At 41.8% G+C, this 18173-nt stretch overlaps 1 protein-coding gene across 10 annotated transcripts in view; it reads left to right on the top strand.

Moving 5' to 3' along the window:
- COLEC11 (collectin subfamily member 11) overlaps positions 1–18173 on the top strand; it is a 50496-nt gene that overhangs the window by 14195 nt on the left and 18128 nt on the right. For all 10 annotated transcript variants that reach the window (XM_038395975.2, XM_043510283.1, XM_043510288.1 and 7 more), the window contains 2 exons: positions 5292–5447; positions 11011–11082. In XM_038395975.2, coding sequence (XP_038251903.1) covers positions 5318–5447; positions 11011–11082 — 202 coding nt within the window. In that variant the 5' untranslated portion in view covers positions 5292–5317. The remainder of the gene's footprint in view (positions 1–5291; positions 5448–11010; positions 11083–18173) is intronic.

Below are 18173 nucleotides of genomic sequence, written 5' to 3'. Positions count from 1 at the left end.
CATATTCTCTGTAATTTTATTCTTTGACTAGTTTATGCATTTCATAATTTTATTTCTCTTATGCTTAAATTTAATAAGTTGAGTAGTGTGTTCTAAAATGCCAAACCTGTCCTGTCTGGAGTAATTATCCCTGTGGTAACTTTTAAAAATATATATATTAGATCTAGGTTTTTTGCTTCTACTGGTGGCACATATCTGCACATTACCTCGATATTGGTGCACCAAAACAAAATTCATTCCACACATGGATGAAAAAATTAGAGGTAACATTGGACTTGTACATGCTTTGGAGAACTGGATCTACAAGCCAGCAGCAATGACTAAAATGGCAAATATGTTCACAGTTCTCAGATCTTGAAAGGCAGAGCACATTCATTATAATAGGAATTTCTATAGGTTTATGCAAACCCTAAATTCAAGAATATACAGGAACAGACAATCTTTTAGTTGCCCTATTGTCCAGGCAGTGGCTCCAGTCAGCACAGATTTTATTCTAAGACTCTTAATTCTATGACTATAGTTGGGTAGACTCGTTGTCAATTCCCAGGCCCATTTAAGGCAAATTGGGACCACAGGCCCATCCTTCTGTGGATTCCCCAAGGACCAGCCCCCAGACTGTGGCCCTGTCCCCATGCTGTGGCCTCATCCCTCTCTGGGATGGTAGTTGCAGGGGCCATCTACATGAGCTGTGTGATGTGCTAGTTCAGGGGCCCACCCTCACTTTTATTTGGGTTGGTTGGGGCTTTCTTCCCTCATCCTGAACCACAACTCCCTCTCTTCAGGTGGGCATCATCCATTCCAGAGGCAAGAAATCTCAGCTCCCACTCACTGAGGTGAGGACTTTGTGTGTGTGAATGGGGGCACCACTTGACACCGCCCAAGTAAAACCATAATGAGATGACAGCGACACTCACCCTTTGTTCCACCAGATTCTTCTTCTGGGATGGTGACAGTAGGGTCACACAAATAGCAGCAGATTTCAGCACCAGCAACCCATTTAAGGTGGGTGAGGGCAGTTCACACCTCTTACATTAGTTTAGGCTATCTGCAGAGGCAGGTAGATATCACTGCCTCAGTTATACTTGGGTCACATTTCCAAGCCTTCCCTCGCAGTCATGAAGGATAGAATGAAATTTAGCCGCTGATATCATCACTTGACTTCAAGAATATACAGGAACAGGCAATCTTTTAGCTATCTTATTGTGTCTGTTGGTTCAGGTGTTGACTCCAGTCACCAAAGATCTGGAGTACAAAGTGCCTGTTGGGACTTGCCTTAATCTGGCCTCTGGTCAGTTCAACAATGTTTTTGAAGGCCGCTCTCCTAATGAAGGTCTCTACCTGTCTGGTTCTCTGATGGTCTCTCGATGATCTGTTGTTTGGAAACCTGAATAAGTAAAAATGTTCTCAGTGGCTGAGACAGTTTCCCTAAAGTTCCACAAGTCACAAAAGCTCTTCTAAAGTTGTGTTTGCTTCCCTGATATTATTGCTTATTTTTTTTTCTGACTCCTCTATTCCTATGATGTTCCAGCCCATACTTTATTCCACATCACCCTGCTTAAATCTTTCCCTTATGGAATTTTTCTTCTAGCCTACTGCCTTCTTTTGGGGGGAAGTTGGAGGGGGGGAAGGTAGAAGGGAGAGGATGGGATTATTTTTGAAATGATTAAAAATAAGAGGTTTAGCAAACATGACCAATGTGGAAAGGTTGAAAGAACGGGGCATGTTTAGAGAAGAGAAGAGATGGCTGAGGGGAGACATGATAGCAGTCCTCAAATATTATAAAAAGTGGTTATAGAACATAGAAATGTCCAAATTGGGTCAGACCAATGGTCCATCTAATCCAGTAAACTGTCTTTTGACACTGGCCGTTGCCAGATGCTTCAGAGGGAATGAATGGAACAGAGCAATTATAGAGTGATCTATCCCCTGTTGTCCAGTCCTACCTTCTGGGAGTCAGAGCTTTAGGGATACGCAGAGCATGAGGTTGTGTACCTGAGCATCCTGGCTAATAGCAATTGATGGCCTTATCCTCCATGAATTTATCTAATTCTTTTTTGTATACATTTGGCCTTCACAACATCCTTGGCAATGTGTTCCACAGGTTGACTCTGTTGTATGGAGAACTACTTCCTTATGTTTGCCTTAAACATGCTGCCTATTAATTTCATTGGATGACATCCTGGTTCTTTTTTTATGTGAAGGGATAAATAACACTTACTTTATACCATTCATGATTTTATAGATCTCTATTATATCCCCCTTACTTGCCTCTTTTCTAAACTGAACTGTCCCAGTCTTTTTAATTTCACCTCATAGGGAAGTTGTTCCATACCCATAATCATTTTTGTTTCCCTTCTCTGTACCTTGTCCAATTCTAATATATATATATTTTTTGAGCTGGGGCAACCAGAACTGATGCAGTGGTCAAGGTGTGGGTGCACCATAGATTTATACAGTGACATTATGATATTTTCTACCTTATTATCTGTCTCTTTCCTAATGGTTCCTAACATTCTGTTAGCTTTTTGACTGCTGCTGCTCATTGAATGGATTAAATTATCCATGATGACTCCAAGATCTCTTCCTTGAGTGATAACAGCTAATTTAGTCCACATCATATTGTATGTATAGCTGGGATTATGTTTTCCAATGTGCAGGACTTTGTACATCAACATTGAATTTCATCTGCCATTTTGTTGCCTAATCGACCAGTTTTGAGATATCTCTTTGCAGTCAGCTTTGGGGGCTTTACTATCTTGAGTAATTTTGTATCATCTGCAAACTTTGACACCTCACTGTTTACCCCTTTTTGCAGATAATTTTTGAATATGTTGAACAGCACTGGTCCCAGTACAGATCCTTGGGGGACCCTGCTATTTACCTCTCTCAGCTGTGAAAACTGATCATTTATTCTTACCCTTTATTTACTATCTTTTAACCAGTTACTAATCCATGAGTGGACTTGCCCTCTTATCCTGTGACTGCCTACTTTGCTTAGTCTTTGGTGAGGGACCTTGTCAAAAGCTTTCTGAAAGTCCAAGTACACTATATCCACTGGATCACCCTTGTCCACATGTTGTTGACCCCTCAAAGAATTCTAATAGAGCAGTGAGGCATGATTTCCCTTTACAAAAGCTGTGTTGACTCTTCCCCAACATACTGTGTTCATCTATGTGTCTGATAATTCTGTTCTTTACTATAGTTTCAATCAATTTGCCTGGTACTTAAATTAGGTTTACCAGCCTGTTGTTGTCAGGATTACCTCTGGAGCCTTTTTTAAAAATCAGCATTACATTAGCTATCCTTCTGTCATTTCTGGTACTGAGGCTGATTTAAGCGATAGGTTACATACCACAGTTAGTTCTTTCATATTAGAGAGCCTTCAGAACTCTTGGGTGAATACTATCTGGTCCTGATCACTTATTACTGTTTAATTTATCAATTTGTTCCAAAACCTCCTGTGCTGACACTTCAATCTGGGACAGTTTCTCAGATTTGTCACCTAAAAGGAATGGTTCAGGTGTGGAATTTCTCACATCCTCTGCTGTGAAGACTGATGCAAATAATTCATTTAGCTTCTTTTCAATGGCCTTGTCTTCCTTGAGTGTCCCTGACTGCTTGCCCCTCCCAGGATATGGTAGCCTATGCGGGGGAATAAGGGAACCCTTTTTGTGCTCTTATTCCTCTGTGTGGAAGCATAGCCAAGGTCACATTTTAGCCATTAACATTGTGAGGGTGATTCAGACTGTATGCTCATTCAGTATTTAGCCTTGCTGCCGAGATTCCCAGCAAATGTGCCATTTCTGATGGTGAGGTTTATAATGTGGATTGCATCTGTAACTGGATTGAGACTACCTGCTTATTTCACACTGGCTACTGAATACAGCAATCAAATGGCAGGGACTTTTAGTTACAATCACATTAGGCTAGATTTAAATTGATGGCATGGGGTGAAAGACTTCATGTCCCATTACTGATCTTTTGGGCTACCCGCATGATGGCCTGATGTCAATTTGTTCAGTCTAGCCATAAACCTGCACACAAGTGTGCAATGGCTACACAGGAGAACCAGAATTGGTGACAGACATCTTCTCCATATCTTCATTCTTTGATCTGGTTTTAATTTTCTCCCTACTTCTGTTACTACAAAGTGCTACTGAAAGGAAGAAATCAGGAGGACTGTGATAATTCTTTTCTTTCCTGAAAGAGCATTTTTGCAGTCCTCTTGTAGATCAGCGTTTGGTGACCTATTCCATCAAACTATATTTCTGGGCAGTTTCTTTTCCCAAAGGGTCTACCTACAGCATAACAGTATGAAGCCTGTTTCACTGACAGATTTGTAGGAGGCTGTGATTTCAGTGAGTTAAGGGCTTGTACACACTACAGTTTATGTTGGTGTAACTTATGTCACTGAGGGGTGTGAATAAGCTACCTCCTGAGCGATGTAAGTTGCACTAAACTACCTGCTGGTGTGGACAGTGCTATGTCAGTGGAGAGCTTCTCCTGCGACATAGCTATCATCCTTCGGGGAGGTGGTTTTATTATGCCTCTGGGAGAGCTCTCTCCTGTCAGCATAGAGCATCTTCACCATACACGCTACAGTGGCGCAGCTGTACTGATGAAGCTGCACCACTGTAGCACTTCAAGTATAGACTAGTCTTAAGTCTCTTTCCAAAGTTGTTATTCACCTTGCTTAGGTGTAGATGACCTCCTGGATTTATTAAAGACTCTGGTGTATTTACATTCCATGATGAGATTGAAGAGACAAGGGCTCTTGTATCAAATACTATAAAGATACCAGTGGCAGCTATCAAAGCTGTGAAAGGTAAAATTTATGCATTCTCCTACCCTGGGCTGTCAACTCAGATATTTGAATCTTTCCATGTAAATCCCTGGTACATTTCTTCATTCGACTTTGATGGTAACCTCACCTTTACTGGGCATCTTTTTCATTGACAGATATGGAAAATAGAAAATAAGTCTTGCGTATCAGTGGTCTTTTTTTGTTTTATTTTGTTAAGAGAAGGGAATTTTACCATCCTTTTTACCTAATTTGTCTTCTGAATTTTACCTCAACCAGTGTAGTCTTAAAAGGAACAGCTGAATTACCATAAATCCCTATTGTATTGTACAACGTATGTTTTTTTGGCATACAACCTGTACATATTCTTTTCATGCTATTTAGACTATAGTATGCACAAACATACTCCATTTGTGTAACACTGCATGCTCTCGGAAACTATTAGAAACCTTTGGAATTCCCATGACTGTTTATTCATTCTTTTGTTTAGGAGTCAGTGACCTGCAAGCGCTCATTATGAAGAGAGATCTGTGTTTTCTGGTTACTCTAATTAGCCTTGCCTTCCTGTCACTGTTAAGATCTGGATATCCTCAACATATTGCAGAAGAGTCCTGCTCTGTTCAGATTCTTGTTCCAGGCCTCAAAGGTAATGTTTGAGTCTCTCCCTCTGCCTAAATAGTAATCTTTTTTTCTTACAGGTTCATTTGAACCAATGACAAGTCGTATGCAATTTTTAGCAGGGACTAACATCTCTACAAGGTGCCTTATAATTGCCCTTTCCATAGTAGGATTTGGAATAACTTTCCAAACATGGCCAAGCACAGTTTGTAACATGATTTGTGTCCATTAAAACAACATGGTTACAAACTGCAGGCCTGACTCTGCAAAGGCCACTCATGAGGAATAGGTCTTCCTTATGACTTCAGTGGGTTTATGCTCTATGAGTAGTACTCAGCGTACATAAAGGTTGCAGAATCTGGCTCTGTGTTATGACTGTCTAGAAAACATTTTATAAGACATTTTATTGCCCCTGTGAGAGGGACTATTTGGAAATAATCAATAACTCTATATTTGCTAAACTGAAGTACACCTTTCTTTGTGGCAAACTCTGAGAATGCTGAGCACCTTCAACTTCCATTGACTTAAATGCTCAGTGCCTCTTAGAGTTTGGCCAGGTATGATTATGAAAATAAAGCTGCTTACTGTTTGCTCTTCATTTTGGCCAATAATATTGCCTGATACAGATGGTATGACAAAATATTGGTCTCTTCTAAAGGAATACCTTGGCATCCGTACTTTAAATAGCACAGAACTTCTAAATTAATTCTTGTTATGAAGCAATAGCGTGTATTGCCAATGTTATACATAATGATCCAAATTAAGGGTGTGTGCAAAATCTTGGCCCTATTGAAGTCAATAGCAAAACTCCCATTGACTTCAATAGGGCCAGGATTTTGTCCGAGATGTATATAAGGATGTTCTATGTGCTATTCCTAATGAGTGGGTATGACAAGAGACTCTGAGCTATAGACCAGGATCAATTAACACATCTTCAGCTGACAAACTTGCATTGTCTAAAAACTATACAATTTATCTACATATTAAACCTTACAGTTTTTCTTGTGGTTGTGCCTCTATTGTCAAATGATGTCACTCATTTAAGATGGCCACCAGCGTTAAGAAAACTCTTATTTTTACTGCACAACTGAGAAATGCTTTACTTTCTGAGTTTTCAGATTGCTGACCTAAGAAAAAGGGTAGAGTTTTCTTTTCACAGGCTGGCCCCTGAACTCTTAGCCATGTTGACACCTAAGGTGGGGGGTGAAAAGTAGAGCAGTGTTAATTTGATACATTCAGACAATCCATGATTTGACTGAGCCTTAATTGTTTCCATTCATCTGCCATCTTTGGTATGGATCTCACACAAATAACAGCATTATCAAATTTATTATTGCATAGCCTAGTGATAGAGAAGATTGATCAAGTGGTCAGAACGAAGCATGGGGAACTAGGAACTTTAATCCTGTTCTGTTGTTGACTTTCTCTGTGTCCTTCGGCCAGTCCCTTAGTCTTTCTCCTTTCACTTCCCCATTTGTATAATCAGGGTAATTCTGTGTACTGACATTCACCATCTCACAGTAATTTTGGGAAGATTAGTTAGTTAATGCTTATGAAGCACTTAGTGCCATCTAAATGCTAAAATTGCTATTATTACAATGTAGAATTTTCCCAGCAATAATTCTGGCCTTTTTTTTTTTTTTTTTAAGTAAGGCAATCAGGAATAGAGCCATAAAACAATGAGAGAGCTTGAAAACCAGAATGCTTTAGTGCTTTCACTCCACCTAATTAGAAACAGTCATTGACATGGCGAGGGAGATTGATGTACAATTTCAGTGAAGCACATAATGACCTGCTAAGCTTAATGTAAAATCTCTAAAAAGCCACCAATGCCCAAACTAAACTGTTGGGGGACTGACTGTCTCAGAGGCGTGGTAGTGATATACAGAGCCTTTCAACTGTTGGCTCAAATCCAGTCCATGTCAGGAACGACCAAGATTTCCGCTAAACTGAGTATATGTATGGCCATATGCCCAAAACTCAGCTCCTGTGCAGAGCTGAGTGCTGCTCACAAGCAACACTTAAATATGCCATAGCTCCTCCACTGCTGAGCTGCCACTGATATGGCAAAGCGTGGAGCAAAGCATCTCATAATGGAGCCCAACACAGCCAGCTGGGCTCTGACTGCTTTAGAAGGATGTCCCAGAAGATCTCCCATCCCTGTTCCTTACTGGGAGCTTATACCTGGAACATGTCTGTAGCAGGCATTGGGGAGAATGGGGGAAGAAGAGAGGTTATGGGGAACAGAGGAATGAGATGTTGGGGACCCTGGGAAGTGGGGGAATTGGTATACCTGGGAAGGGAAAGAGATTTCTAGGAGGGGTAGAAAAAAAGATAATGAGGGAGACTTAGGAATGGACAGAGATAGCATAGTGTGCCAGAGGCACCAAGTGACATGACAAAAGGGAAGAGGATGAGAGAGATGGAGAGGCACTGAGAAGTGTGTGTGTGAGGTGAAAAGAAACATACAAAAGAAGAAGGAAAGAGAGAACCCAAAGAAAGGAACGAGAGAGAAAATGGGAACCCATTGAAGAAGAAAACGGAAAATAGAGAAGGAAGGAAAATTGAAATGAAAATAAGACTGGAAAAAGAAGGGAATAAAAAAGCCACACACCGATTTCTCATTCATGTACTTGCATCTTAGGTTTGCTTTTTTTTAAAAAAAAAAAAATAAACCTAATGAAATAGACGAGATGATTTATTCTGGGACCTAGATGGGGGTGGGAAGAGGAAGGATACTGTGGTTCTGGGAGTCCACATGGCACAATCATGCATGCTTTAGAAATCCAGAAGTATAAGATTAATAATTAGAAAAGCATGCTAGTACATGAGAGAAGAGATGGAGGATTCAGACCAACTACATTGCTCATTCAAACCTCTCCTAAAACACTACTACTTCTGCCAGGCCCAAAAGAAGTGAGTTTATTATTATTATTATGGAGAATAAGTAAGTGTGTGTGTAATATAAAAACCTTCTGAGCCATTCTAAGCTTTGGATTTGCCAATTTGTCCTGTCTTCTGTCTTTAAGACTGTAAGCTCTTCAGAGCAGGGACTGTTTAATATTCTCAATGATATGTCACGCACAAAAAAAGTTGACATGAAATACATAAAAATAATCATAATCTTTCTTGCTGTGTATTCACTCAGTTAATAGTTCTACTCACATATAGGGCACGCTGGTAATGACAGAAAGTTATCACCAGCTAATGGGTTCTCCATAACCTGTGTTTATTATTACCATTATTATTTGTATTATGGTAGAGCCTAGAGACCCCAACTGAAAACAGGGATCTCATTGTACAAACACATACTGAGACATAGCCCCTACCCCAGATTGCTTACAAGGCAAGGAAAAGATGCAAGAAAGAGGAAAAAAGGCAATATTATTATCGACGCCCCCTTACGGATGGTCAAACAAATAGAGGTAGAAACTGAACTCCAATATTCTAAGTCCTAGTCCAGTGTCTTAACCAGAAAGACCAGTCTTTCTCTCTTTGGTGGTCTTAGTCCATATCACAAAACCCACAATAGTCTTAGGTGCTGACTGGCACATCAGGCAGTCTGACAGGAAAGCCAAGGAATGGGCCTAGAAACTGATGTATTCTTTCACTCTTAGAAATGGTCCCTCCAGGTCAAGGTCACTGGAGAAACATGCTACTGTTGCCCTCAAACTAGGAAAAAATGCAGACACAATTCCTGAAGCAGGCGTGATCTATCTTAGTGACCCCGATGCGTGGCTTTCACTCTGGAGTGACTCATGAAGTAATAGGCTGTAGTATCTTGCTCTGCGTCTCCACAGAAAAAAAGGCTAGAGGGAAAATACTATCAAGATTTATGTTTGGCAAGTAAGGAGTCTATAATCATCTCAGGGGGAGAGATAGTAATATGGAGCCTATTGGCTACTCAAGGATAAAAAACCAGAAAATCTTTAATGTGCCAAAGACAAGTAAAAGTCACATTAGTTATACCATTTACTGTGAGTTGTCAGCAGTATTTTCTCATGGAGAGCAAGGGCCTCTCCCTAGCTTTGACTACCTGAAGGTGGCATTGGTAGATGGTCAGGAGCCTTGGAGCTGCTATCCTCTGGAGGCACAGGCAGCCTTGGAATTCTGAATGCAGCCCTCGAATAAGGAGCAGAGGCCTGTGGAGATTGCTGCTTTCAAGTATGTGAGACTCCATTTTGTTCTCAGCAATCTTTCTTCTCTATGCACTTCCTTATGGTGGCTGTGGCTTGTGTTAGAGAACTCCATGACTACACGTGGACCATAGCTTCACGTTGGCTACCCTGCTTTACATACAAGATAGAGAATTATTGGAAAACTTATCAATATTCACATTCCTGGGTCCACAGGGTATGATGGCAACAGCTTTGCCTTTAGTTTCAAGATGTCACTTCATCTCATTGTAGTCATTGACATTGTTTTCTTTTATGTTTGTGGTTTTCTTCTTTTTCACAGAAGCTGTTGTTTTCTTAGCTGAGACTTTGTTAAATTGCTTATCGAGATTCTTAGTTATTTAATTAGTACAGCTATTTGAATTGTATTTTAAGTAATGAAATATAGTTGCAGGGGTACAGAGCAAACCACTCAACCACAAACACCCAGTTAATGAAAACAAGACAGCTTACATTTATGAAGGCTGCTATTTAAATATGAAGAGTCTATATTTTATTCCCTGAGCTACTTGAGCATGAATATAATACATAAGAGTTCAAACTAAAGAAATTAAGAGATGCAGCAAATTATCAGGAATGAAGATGAAGGCATTTCCTCCAATAGGTCCGAATCTATCATTACTCAGCAAAACACTTAAGGATGCTTAATGAGACTTAATATATGCATCAAGTTAAGCATATGCTTACGTGCTTTGCTGAAGAGGGATAGATTTAAGCATGTGCTTATGTGCTTTGCTGAATTGGGATGTAATACAGTCATGCAGTCAAGATGATATAAGATTGATGGTGCTGATGTACTACTTGATGTGTCTGCTGTGTCTACTCATGTGAATAATCTTATTGGCTACAGATGAATAAGGGCAGCAGAATCAGAACTTTGGTTTAGGCTATGTCTGCATTGCAAATTACTTCAGTTTAATTTATGTTGCTTAAGGGTGTGAATAATCCATGCCCCTGAGGGATGTGAGTTATACTGACCTAAGCCATGGTGTAGACAGTGCTATGTCAATGGAAGAGATTCTCCCACCGATATAGCTACTGCGTTTTGTGGAGGTAGGCATTATTAAGCTGACTGGAGAGCTCTCTCCCATTGACTTAGTGTCACTGACTTCACCAGAAGTGCTAGAGCGGTGCAGCCTTAAGAGTCAGTTATGTATTCTCTGCCCTTAACTGTAGGTATCATGTGACCTGTTAATAGGCTGTGCCATGTTCTTCATGCAACACATGAAGGCTACCAAAGTCAAAATCCTCCAGCTCGTTCCTTAATGTACATGTGGCTTTTTTCCAAAGGCAAAACAAAATGAAGTTCTTCTAGTCATTTATTACTGATGGCAATTCAGACTGACTGAGATATCTACAGGAAGTGATGGATCAATATGTTTTATTCTTTCTTCTTCTTTCCTTTTATATTAATAGGGGAGGCTGGAGAAAAAGGGGAGAAAGGTGCTCCAGGGCGTCCGGGGAGAGTTGGACCTTCAGGAGAAAAAGGTAACTTGGTTAAAGAAGATAGATTAAGAAAGTTATTCTTGATCAAAAGTTTTGCTGGTGGATGATGAGAATCCTTTCTGTTTTTGCTAAAACTAAGGCTTCCCTGGCCATTTCCCTATGACCTACATGTTAGAGAGATTATTCCTTCACCCACTTACTTCTCTGGTCCTTCTCTCATGAACAGAGAGCAACAATACCCAAAGTCTGAAGGTGCAAACAATTTGATGTTTATTGGGGTGAACTTCCAGCAAGCTTAAATCCAAGTTCCTTATTCCTTATTTTCGAATCCCAACTTACTTCCTGTTTGCCCCTAATTTATGTAGTAATTTTCTTAGCAATACCTTAACCAATCATTCTACTGAAACTTACCTAACCAATCCTAACATATTGTAACATGATTAGCTAACCAATTATATCCCACCACCTTAATTAGTTTACACCCAGCAAAATTAATTATACAGCAGACAGAAACAATCACAGAACCAGACGGAGACCATGCAAATAAACAATAGCAAAGTGGGAACTATAATGACAAAACAATACACAAGTGAGGATTTCACAACTACATCTATAAAGACATAAGGGTTTTCCAGCTGTGTCTATTGATAAGTGACGGACAGAAAACTATCAACCTAAATTTTCTTTTACATCTTCTAGGCTCTTCCCTTTCTCTGGAGGCGATAGATCGGATCACCTTCCTAATAGCCCCATATTGACTAGTTTGGAATGTGAGAATGTGACCGGTCGCTTCCCAGCTTATGGCTCGGCCTCTGCTGCTTAGCCAAAGGCATTGGGCTAGGAACAGGGCCTCAGACCGTCACAGTGAGAGAAGGCCCTTACACAGATTCTTTCTTGTATACCTCTATTACTAGCTAAATGATAAACGTATACCTACATTCTTAGAGGATAGGCCTTTACAGACAAGCCTGAGTATCTATATCCTAACATTACACACCCCATTTGGAGATTGTGTCTACCACCTTTCTGGTCAAAGAGACTCATTTTGGAACCCATTAATGCTGTTTCTTGATTTGCCAGAGAGATCCCAGTTGAGAAAGACATTACGTTATGTGGCCTCCATGTTGTTGTTAGCTTTTGCTGCCTGGGTGATACCTGCTGCATATAACTGTGAGACATGAGCATTAGATCACTGGAAAAACAAGTTCAAAACCTGATTTTCAGACCCTGTTCTCTACTGCTGTTTGCACACACACGTGCATGCCCTTTTGGCACATTAATACCTGAAAATACAGGTGTTAGAATTTGCACAGGCAAAAAACGTTTTGACACTTGTTGTGTGACCTTGGGTGAATTACACACTTCTTGTGTCACAGTGTAGCCCTCTGTAAAATGAGTACACTAATACTTGTAGTGAAGGTCATTTAATTAAAGCTTATGAAGGACTTTGTGATCTTCGGATGAATGACATTTTATAAATACATAATTACCAGAGCTGACATTTCAACATTTGATTTTCTCCTGAAATGGCATTTTTGATCGAAATTAAATATTTTGACATTTCAGAAATAAAAATGTTTCATTTCAGTTTATTGAACTGACCTGAAATGCTTCTTTTAAAATAATATCAATATTAAGCTGCATTTCCATCTGGTGATGTATCATGGCAGTCACATGATGCATTATGGCCACTGTAGTCAAGGAACCTGATGCACCTATTCTCTACTGTGGGCCAGGCTTCCTGACTGGACTACATCTCCCCAAATGCACCAAACCTCATGTGACTGCCATGATGCACCATGAAGCTCAGCCTACATGAATCAGCTCATTGCCTTATGGGAGATATTGTTAGACCCTGCGGGGCTGGAACCTGGAAGGTTCAGGGCTGCTGATGCCTATGTATTGCAATGGGGGGCTTAGACTAGGCTAGGCTCCCATGGGAGGACCCTCTGAGGCTGAGCTTGGCAGGAAGTACTTCCAAACAGGACTAGAGTGGTGGCCCCCACAGCCCCCTGATTGGCTGATACCAGTATATAAATCAGGAAGCCATGAAGGGGAACTGTCTGAGCAACAACATAGACTGCGTTGCCCATTTCTGCTTCAGACCCTGATTCTGATAGGCCCTAGACTCTGGTTTCTGACCTTGGTTTGTCTTCGACTTTGCTATTCGATTGCTGTCTGTAACCTGGTAACCAACCCCAATCTCCTGGTAACCTGACCCTGCCTGCTTCCTGATGCTTGACTCTCAGTTCACCCTCTGGCCTGTCTTGGACACTGACTTCCTGGTACCTGATTCAGCCCGACTAATGTCTCCTGCTCCAACCACTCAGTCTCGCTACCTTCTTCCTGGTTGTGACAGATATAATCCTTCAGGGAGTCTGGCCCATAAGAGAGAATGAGGCCTGGAATTATAACTCCCATAAGACAATTTGCCATGATAGGAATATGCGGTTAAATGTTGTGTTGAAGTGATATGAAATGAAAAATAGAAAGGCAAGACTGGAAGGGACATCCTGGGCCAATGAGTCCAGTCCCTTGCTGTCTCGGGCAACCATGTTATATAATTGTGTTCATAAATTTTTCAAGCTCCAGCTTAAAATTAGTTAGGTTGTTTGCACCCCTACTGAAAGGCTGTTCCAGAATCTCACTCCTCTGATGGTTAGAAACCATCTCCTAATTTCCAGCCTAGTTTTCTTCTTCTAATTTCCAGCGTAAACATTTTGGATCAGTTCAGAAATCAATGTATTCAGATTTGTGTCAAAATGACCTGAAATGAAATATTTCATTTAGATTTTCCTGACTGAAAATAATAATTAAAAAAACCTGTCAAAATTTTTGGAGAAACTACATTTTCCGATGGAAAAGTTGTTACAATAGAAAATTTCTGCCTCGCTCTAATAATTATAATGCTTTTTCATTCCTGTGTGCCTCTGCAATTCTGTTTTCGTGCTGGGCCTGGAGGAGGAAGTGCTGAAATAAAAATACCTTGTGAGAAAAAACACCAAAACCAGCAAGAGACAAAGGAAAATAGGAGTTTCGTGGCCTATGTATTGGTATTTTTCTAGATGATGCTTCCAGAATGACTGAATAGAGGCAAAACCTTTTACACCAGTCAAAAAAATTAAAGAGCAAGACATTTTTTTCATTTCTCCTTTATCCAGCCGAGTTCAGCAAAGTAGATTGTATTGGACATATTCTCATAACACCTGAAGATGCAAATATTTTGTTTTAGCAAAGTGTGAAGAGTTTATAAAACAAACTCCTGTGTGAAATGGACTCCAATTAGCTCGTCTTTTTATTAATATTTTATAGTTTTTAAAAATTTGTCTACATTAATTGCTCTCCACAAATGCTTTTTTCATATGAATATAGGTTATTTTTAAAATAATGTGGAATACATGATACAAAAATTATTCAAGGCAATTAAAAACCCTTTATTAGAGACCCCCTCTCCCCCAGTAGGGTATATTTGGTTCACCAGGCTTTAAGAAGTGCCTCACTAGCAAGAAAGCAATCCCGATTGCAGACAAGCACTCCCAGTGCAACTGCTGCCTCGGGGAAGGCCACATCCAGCAAAAGTGTGGTCTCTGCCAGCAAATCCAGCCACGATCTTGTAAGGACAGAGAGCTCTGACAGAACATTATCTTCATGGAAGCAGCTCTCAGGCCCTCACAGGATCGACACCATGAGTCACCTGGCAGATGTCAGTCTTCCCCACAGTTCTCTACATCTAAAGGCTGTGGGTCAAAGAAAAAGATTGCTGCCCCCTCTCACAAGTCATCTAAGAAGAGAGCCTGCAGTCCTCATAATGAGCCCCGAGATAGCTGTAAGTGATCCCCATCTCGCTTGGTATCTTTGGCACCATCGATACTGAGACCATCTCAGTCCAGTACCCGTGACTCATGGAAACCAACAGCAGCCTGTACCACTGACATGCTCATGGACCCTATGGGCATGGGCACCGAAGGACGGGAGTAGGCACTCCGCTAAAAAGGAGCTTCCATTATGTGAATGTACATCGGTACCATCATCATTGCCTCATCCAGCTCCGGAGAGACCGGTACAGACAAGATCCCCGTCTCCCCCAGCAGTGCCACTAACACTGCGGTGGTCATTACTGGCAAACCAGAGGAGGTGGTATCACAGTACTTCTCTCAGGCTCCATATGGTGCTCAGTACCAGCAAGGCCCATGCCCATAGATGGTCCCATCACCACCATCGTGGTATGGCCACCCATGGGCACCAGCACCAGGCTCTGTGCCACCATCATCCCAGTGGTCTTATTGGGACCCGTGGGCAGCATATCACCAACATGCCTCTCAGGCTTTAAACCTCACCCAAGAACCCTCAAGGCACACCACCTCAGCCACAGCATCCAGTGCTTTGGAGCCTCCACAAAATATCATAGAGGAACAGGAGGGTGGGCCAAAGAAGCAATGACACTGAGGAGCATATCCTCCTTCTCCCTGGATGAAGCTGTCATTGCCTTCCCCACCATCTCTGGTAGATAACTTTTGTCTCTTCCAGGAATTGGCAAAGACAGTTGCAGACACACACTCCAAATACTCCTGGAAGAAATCAAGGATATTCATAATCGGCTCCTTGACATCCTCCATTCTTCCTCCTCCTCCAAGATTGCCCTCCCTATTAATGAGGCCATCTTAGACCCGGCAAAGACTCTGGCAAACCCCAGCATCAGTAGCACCAACCTCCAAGCGGGTAGACAAAAAATACGATGTCCCCGCGAATGAATCTAAATTCCTCTTCTCCCACCCATCACCCAACTCCATCGTGGTGGACACCATCAATTACTGCAGCTGGCAACACCAGTTGAGGGCCACTCCCTAAGATAGAGACTGGAAGTGCCTAGCCATGCTTCAAATCCATATCACCAAGTACCAGGCCCTCACAGCGAAATATGATTATATAAACTGTTCAAAACTGAATGACTTTATTGAGCAGATACCAGAGTTAGATTGTGACCAATTTAAGGCTATTATCCAGGAGGGCCAGTTAGCGGCAAAGACATTGCTGTAATCTGCCCTTGACATGCCTGACACAGCAGCTAGTGGTGATGCAAGGGCGTCATAGCTCCATCTGTCAGGCTTCTGGAAGGAAGTAGAGTCTCCTGTTGAGGACCTCCCCTTTGAGGGCACAAAGCTGTTTGCAGAGAAGACTGATGCTCCCTTCACACCCTGAAGGACTCTAGGGCCACTCCCCAGTTGCTGGGCATCTATGCACCAGGAAAAAAAAGACTATATTTAGTCCCCAATCCCTGCATAGACCACACACATCTCAATAAGAAAAGGAGTACTTGTGGCACCTTAGAGACTAACAAATTTATTAGAGCATAAGCTTTCGTGAGCTACAGCTCACTTCATCGGATGCATTTGGTGGAAAAAACAGAGGAGAGATTTATATACACACACACAGAGAACATGAAACAATGGGTTTATCATACACACTGTAAGGAGAGTGATCACTTAAGATAAGCCATCACCCACAGCAGGGGGGGGAAAGGAGGAAAACCTTCCATGGTGACAAGCAAGGTAGGCTAATTTCAGCAGTTAACAAGAATATCAGAGGAACAGTGGGGGGTGGGGTGGGGGGGAGAAATACCACGGGGAAATAGTTTTACTTTGTGTAATGACTCATCCATTCCCAGTCTCTATTCAAGTCTAAGTTAATTGTATCCAGTTTGCAAATTAATTCCAATTCAGCAGTCTCTCGTTGGAGTCTGTTTTTGAAGCTTTTTTGTTGAAGTATAGCCACTCTTAGGTCTGTGATCGAGTGACCAGAGAGATTGAAGTGTTCTCCAACTGGTTTTTGAATGTTATAATTCTTGACGTCTGATTTGTGTCCATTCATTCTTTTACGTAGAGACTGTCCAGTTTGGCCAATGTACATGGCAGAGGGGCATTGCTGGCACATGATGGCATATATCACATTGGTAGATGCGCAGGTGAACGAGCCTCTGATAATGTGGCTGATGTGATTAGGCCCTATGATGGTATCCCCTGAATAGATATGTGGACAGAGTTGGCAACGGGCTTTGTTGCAAGGATAGGTTCCTGGGTTAGTGGTTCTGTTGTGTGGTGTGTGGTTGCTGGTGAGTATTTGCTTCAGATTGGGGGGCTGTCTGTAAGCAAGGACTGGTCTATCTCCCAAGATCTGAGAGAGCGATGGCTCGTCCTTCAGGATAGGTTGTAGAAACACATCTCAATATCAACTTCATTGCCACCGTGAGTCACAAAGAAGGAAAGGAAAATTTCCAAAGTGCAAACCAGCTGGACCACAATCTTCTTCGTCCCAGCCCTCTATGTCCAAACACCAGTTTTGAAGGGTGGGTCAAGGCGCTGTTAGACCACTCCCCCCAACTGATACAGCCGATAAACGCTTTACACCCATTTGGTCACCAATTGGCAACATTCTGCAGTGCCTGGGAATTCATAACATCAGGCCAGTGGGTCCCAGAGATCATTCAAACTGGCTGCACCATCCATTTTACTTCCCTACCCTCTCCACAATACCACTATTTTTTTTTTCCTGTGGGGTTTCAGCCCCTCAGCATTCATAGAGTTAGCACGTATGCTGCTCAGGAGTCAGCTACAGTGGAGCACCCATAGGGACATTATTCGAAGAAGTTACTAACCTTGTGCCGTAATGATGGTTCTTCAAGATGTTTGTCCCTATAAGTCCTCCACAACTCACCCTCCTCCCCTCTACTTTGGAGTTCTTGTCTATGGCTTGGCAGTAGAGAAGGAACTGAGAGGGGTTAACCTGCATGCGCAGACTAGCCTCGTGGCAGGGCACAAGTAGGGACAGTGCCTGTGTGGGCCTAACAGACACCACTACTGAAGTTCTTTGATCAACAGCACAGGGATGCAAACACACCTACGGTGGAGCACCCATAGGGACACGCATCTCAAAAAAAATTGTTGCTGCACAAGATGAGCAACTTCTTCATCTTCTGCCACCTGGAAGGGACTCAAGGTTATTCTGGATTTTATCCAGAAAAGTCTTTAAGCACATGCTTAACTTTAAGCATGTGTGTAGTCTCATTGGCTTCAGTGCAACTACTCCTGCATGTAAAGTTAGGCACACGGTAAGTGCTTTCCTGCCTCTCAGAGAGG

The sequence above is a fragment of the Dermochelys coriacea genome, chromosome 3 (assembly GCF_009764565.3).
Source record: "Dermochelys coriacea isolate rDerCor1 chromosome 3, rDerCor1.pri.v4, whole genome shotgun sequence".
Lineage (NCBI taxonomy): Eukaryota > Metazoa > Chordata > Testudines > Dermochelyidae > Dermochelys > Dermochelys coriacea.
Note: the sequence above shows the minus strand (reverse complement) of the source record. Positions and strands in the feature narration are given on the sequence as shown.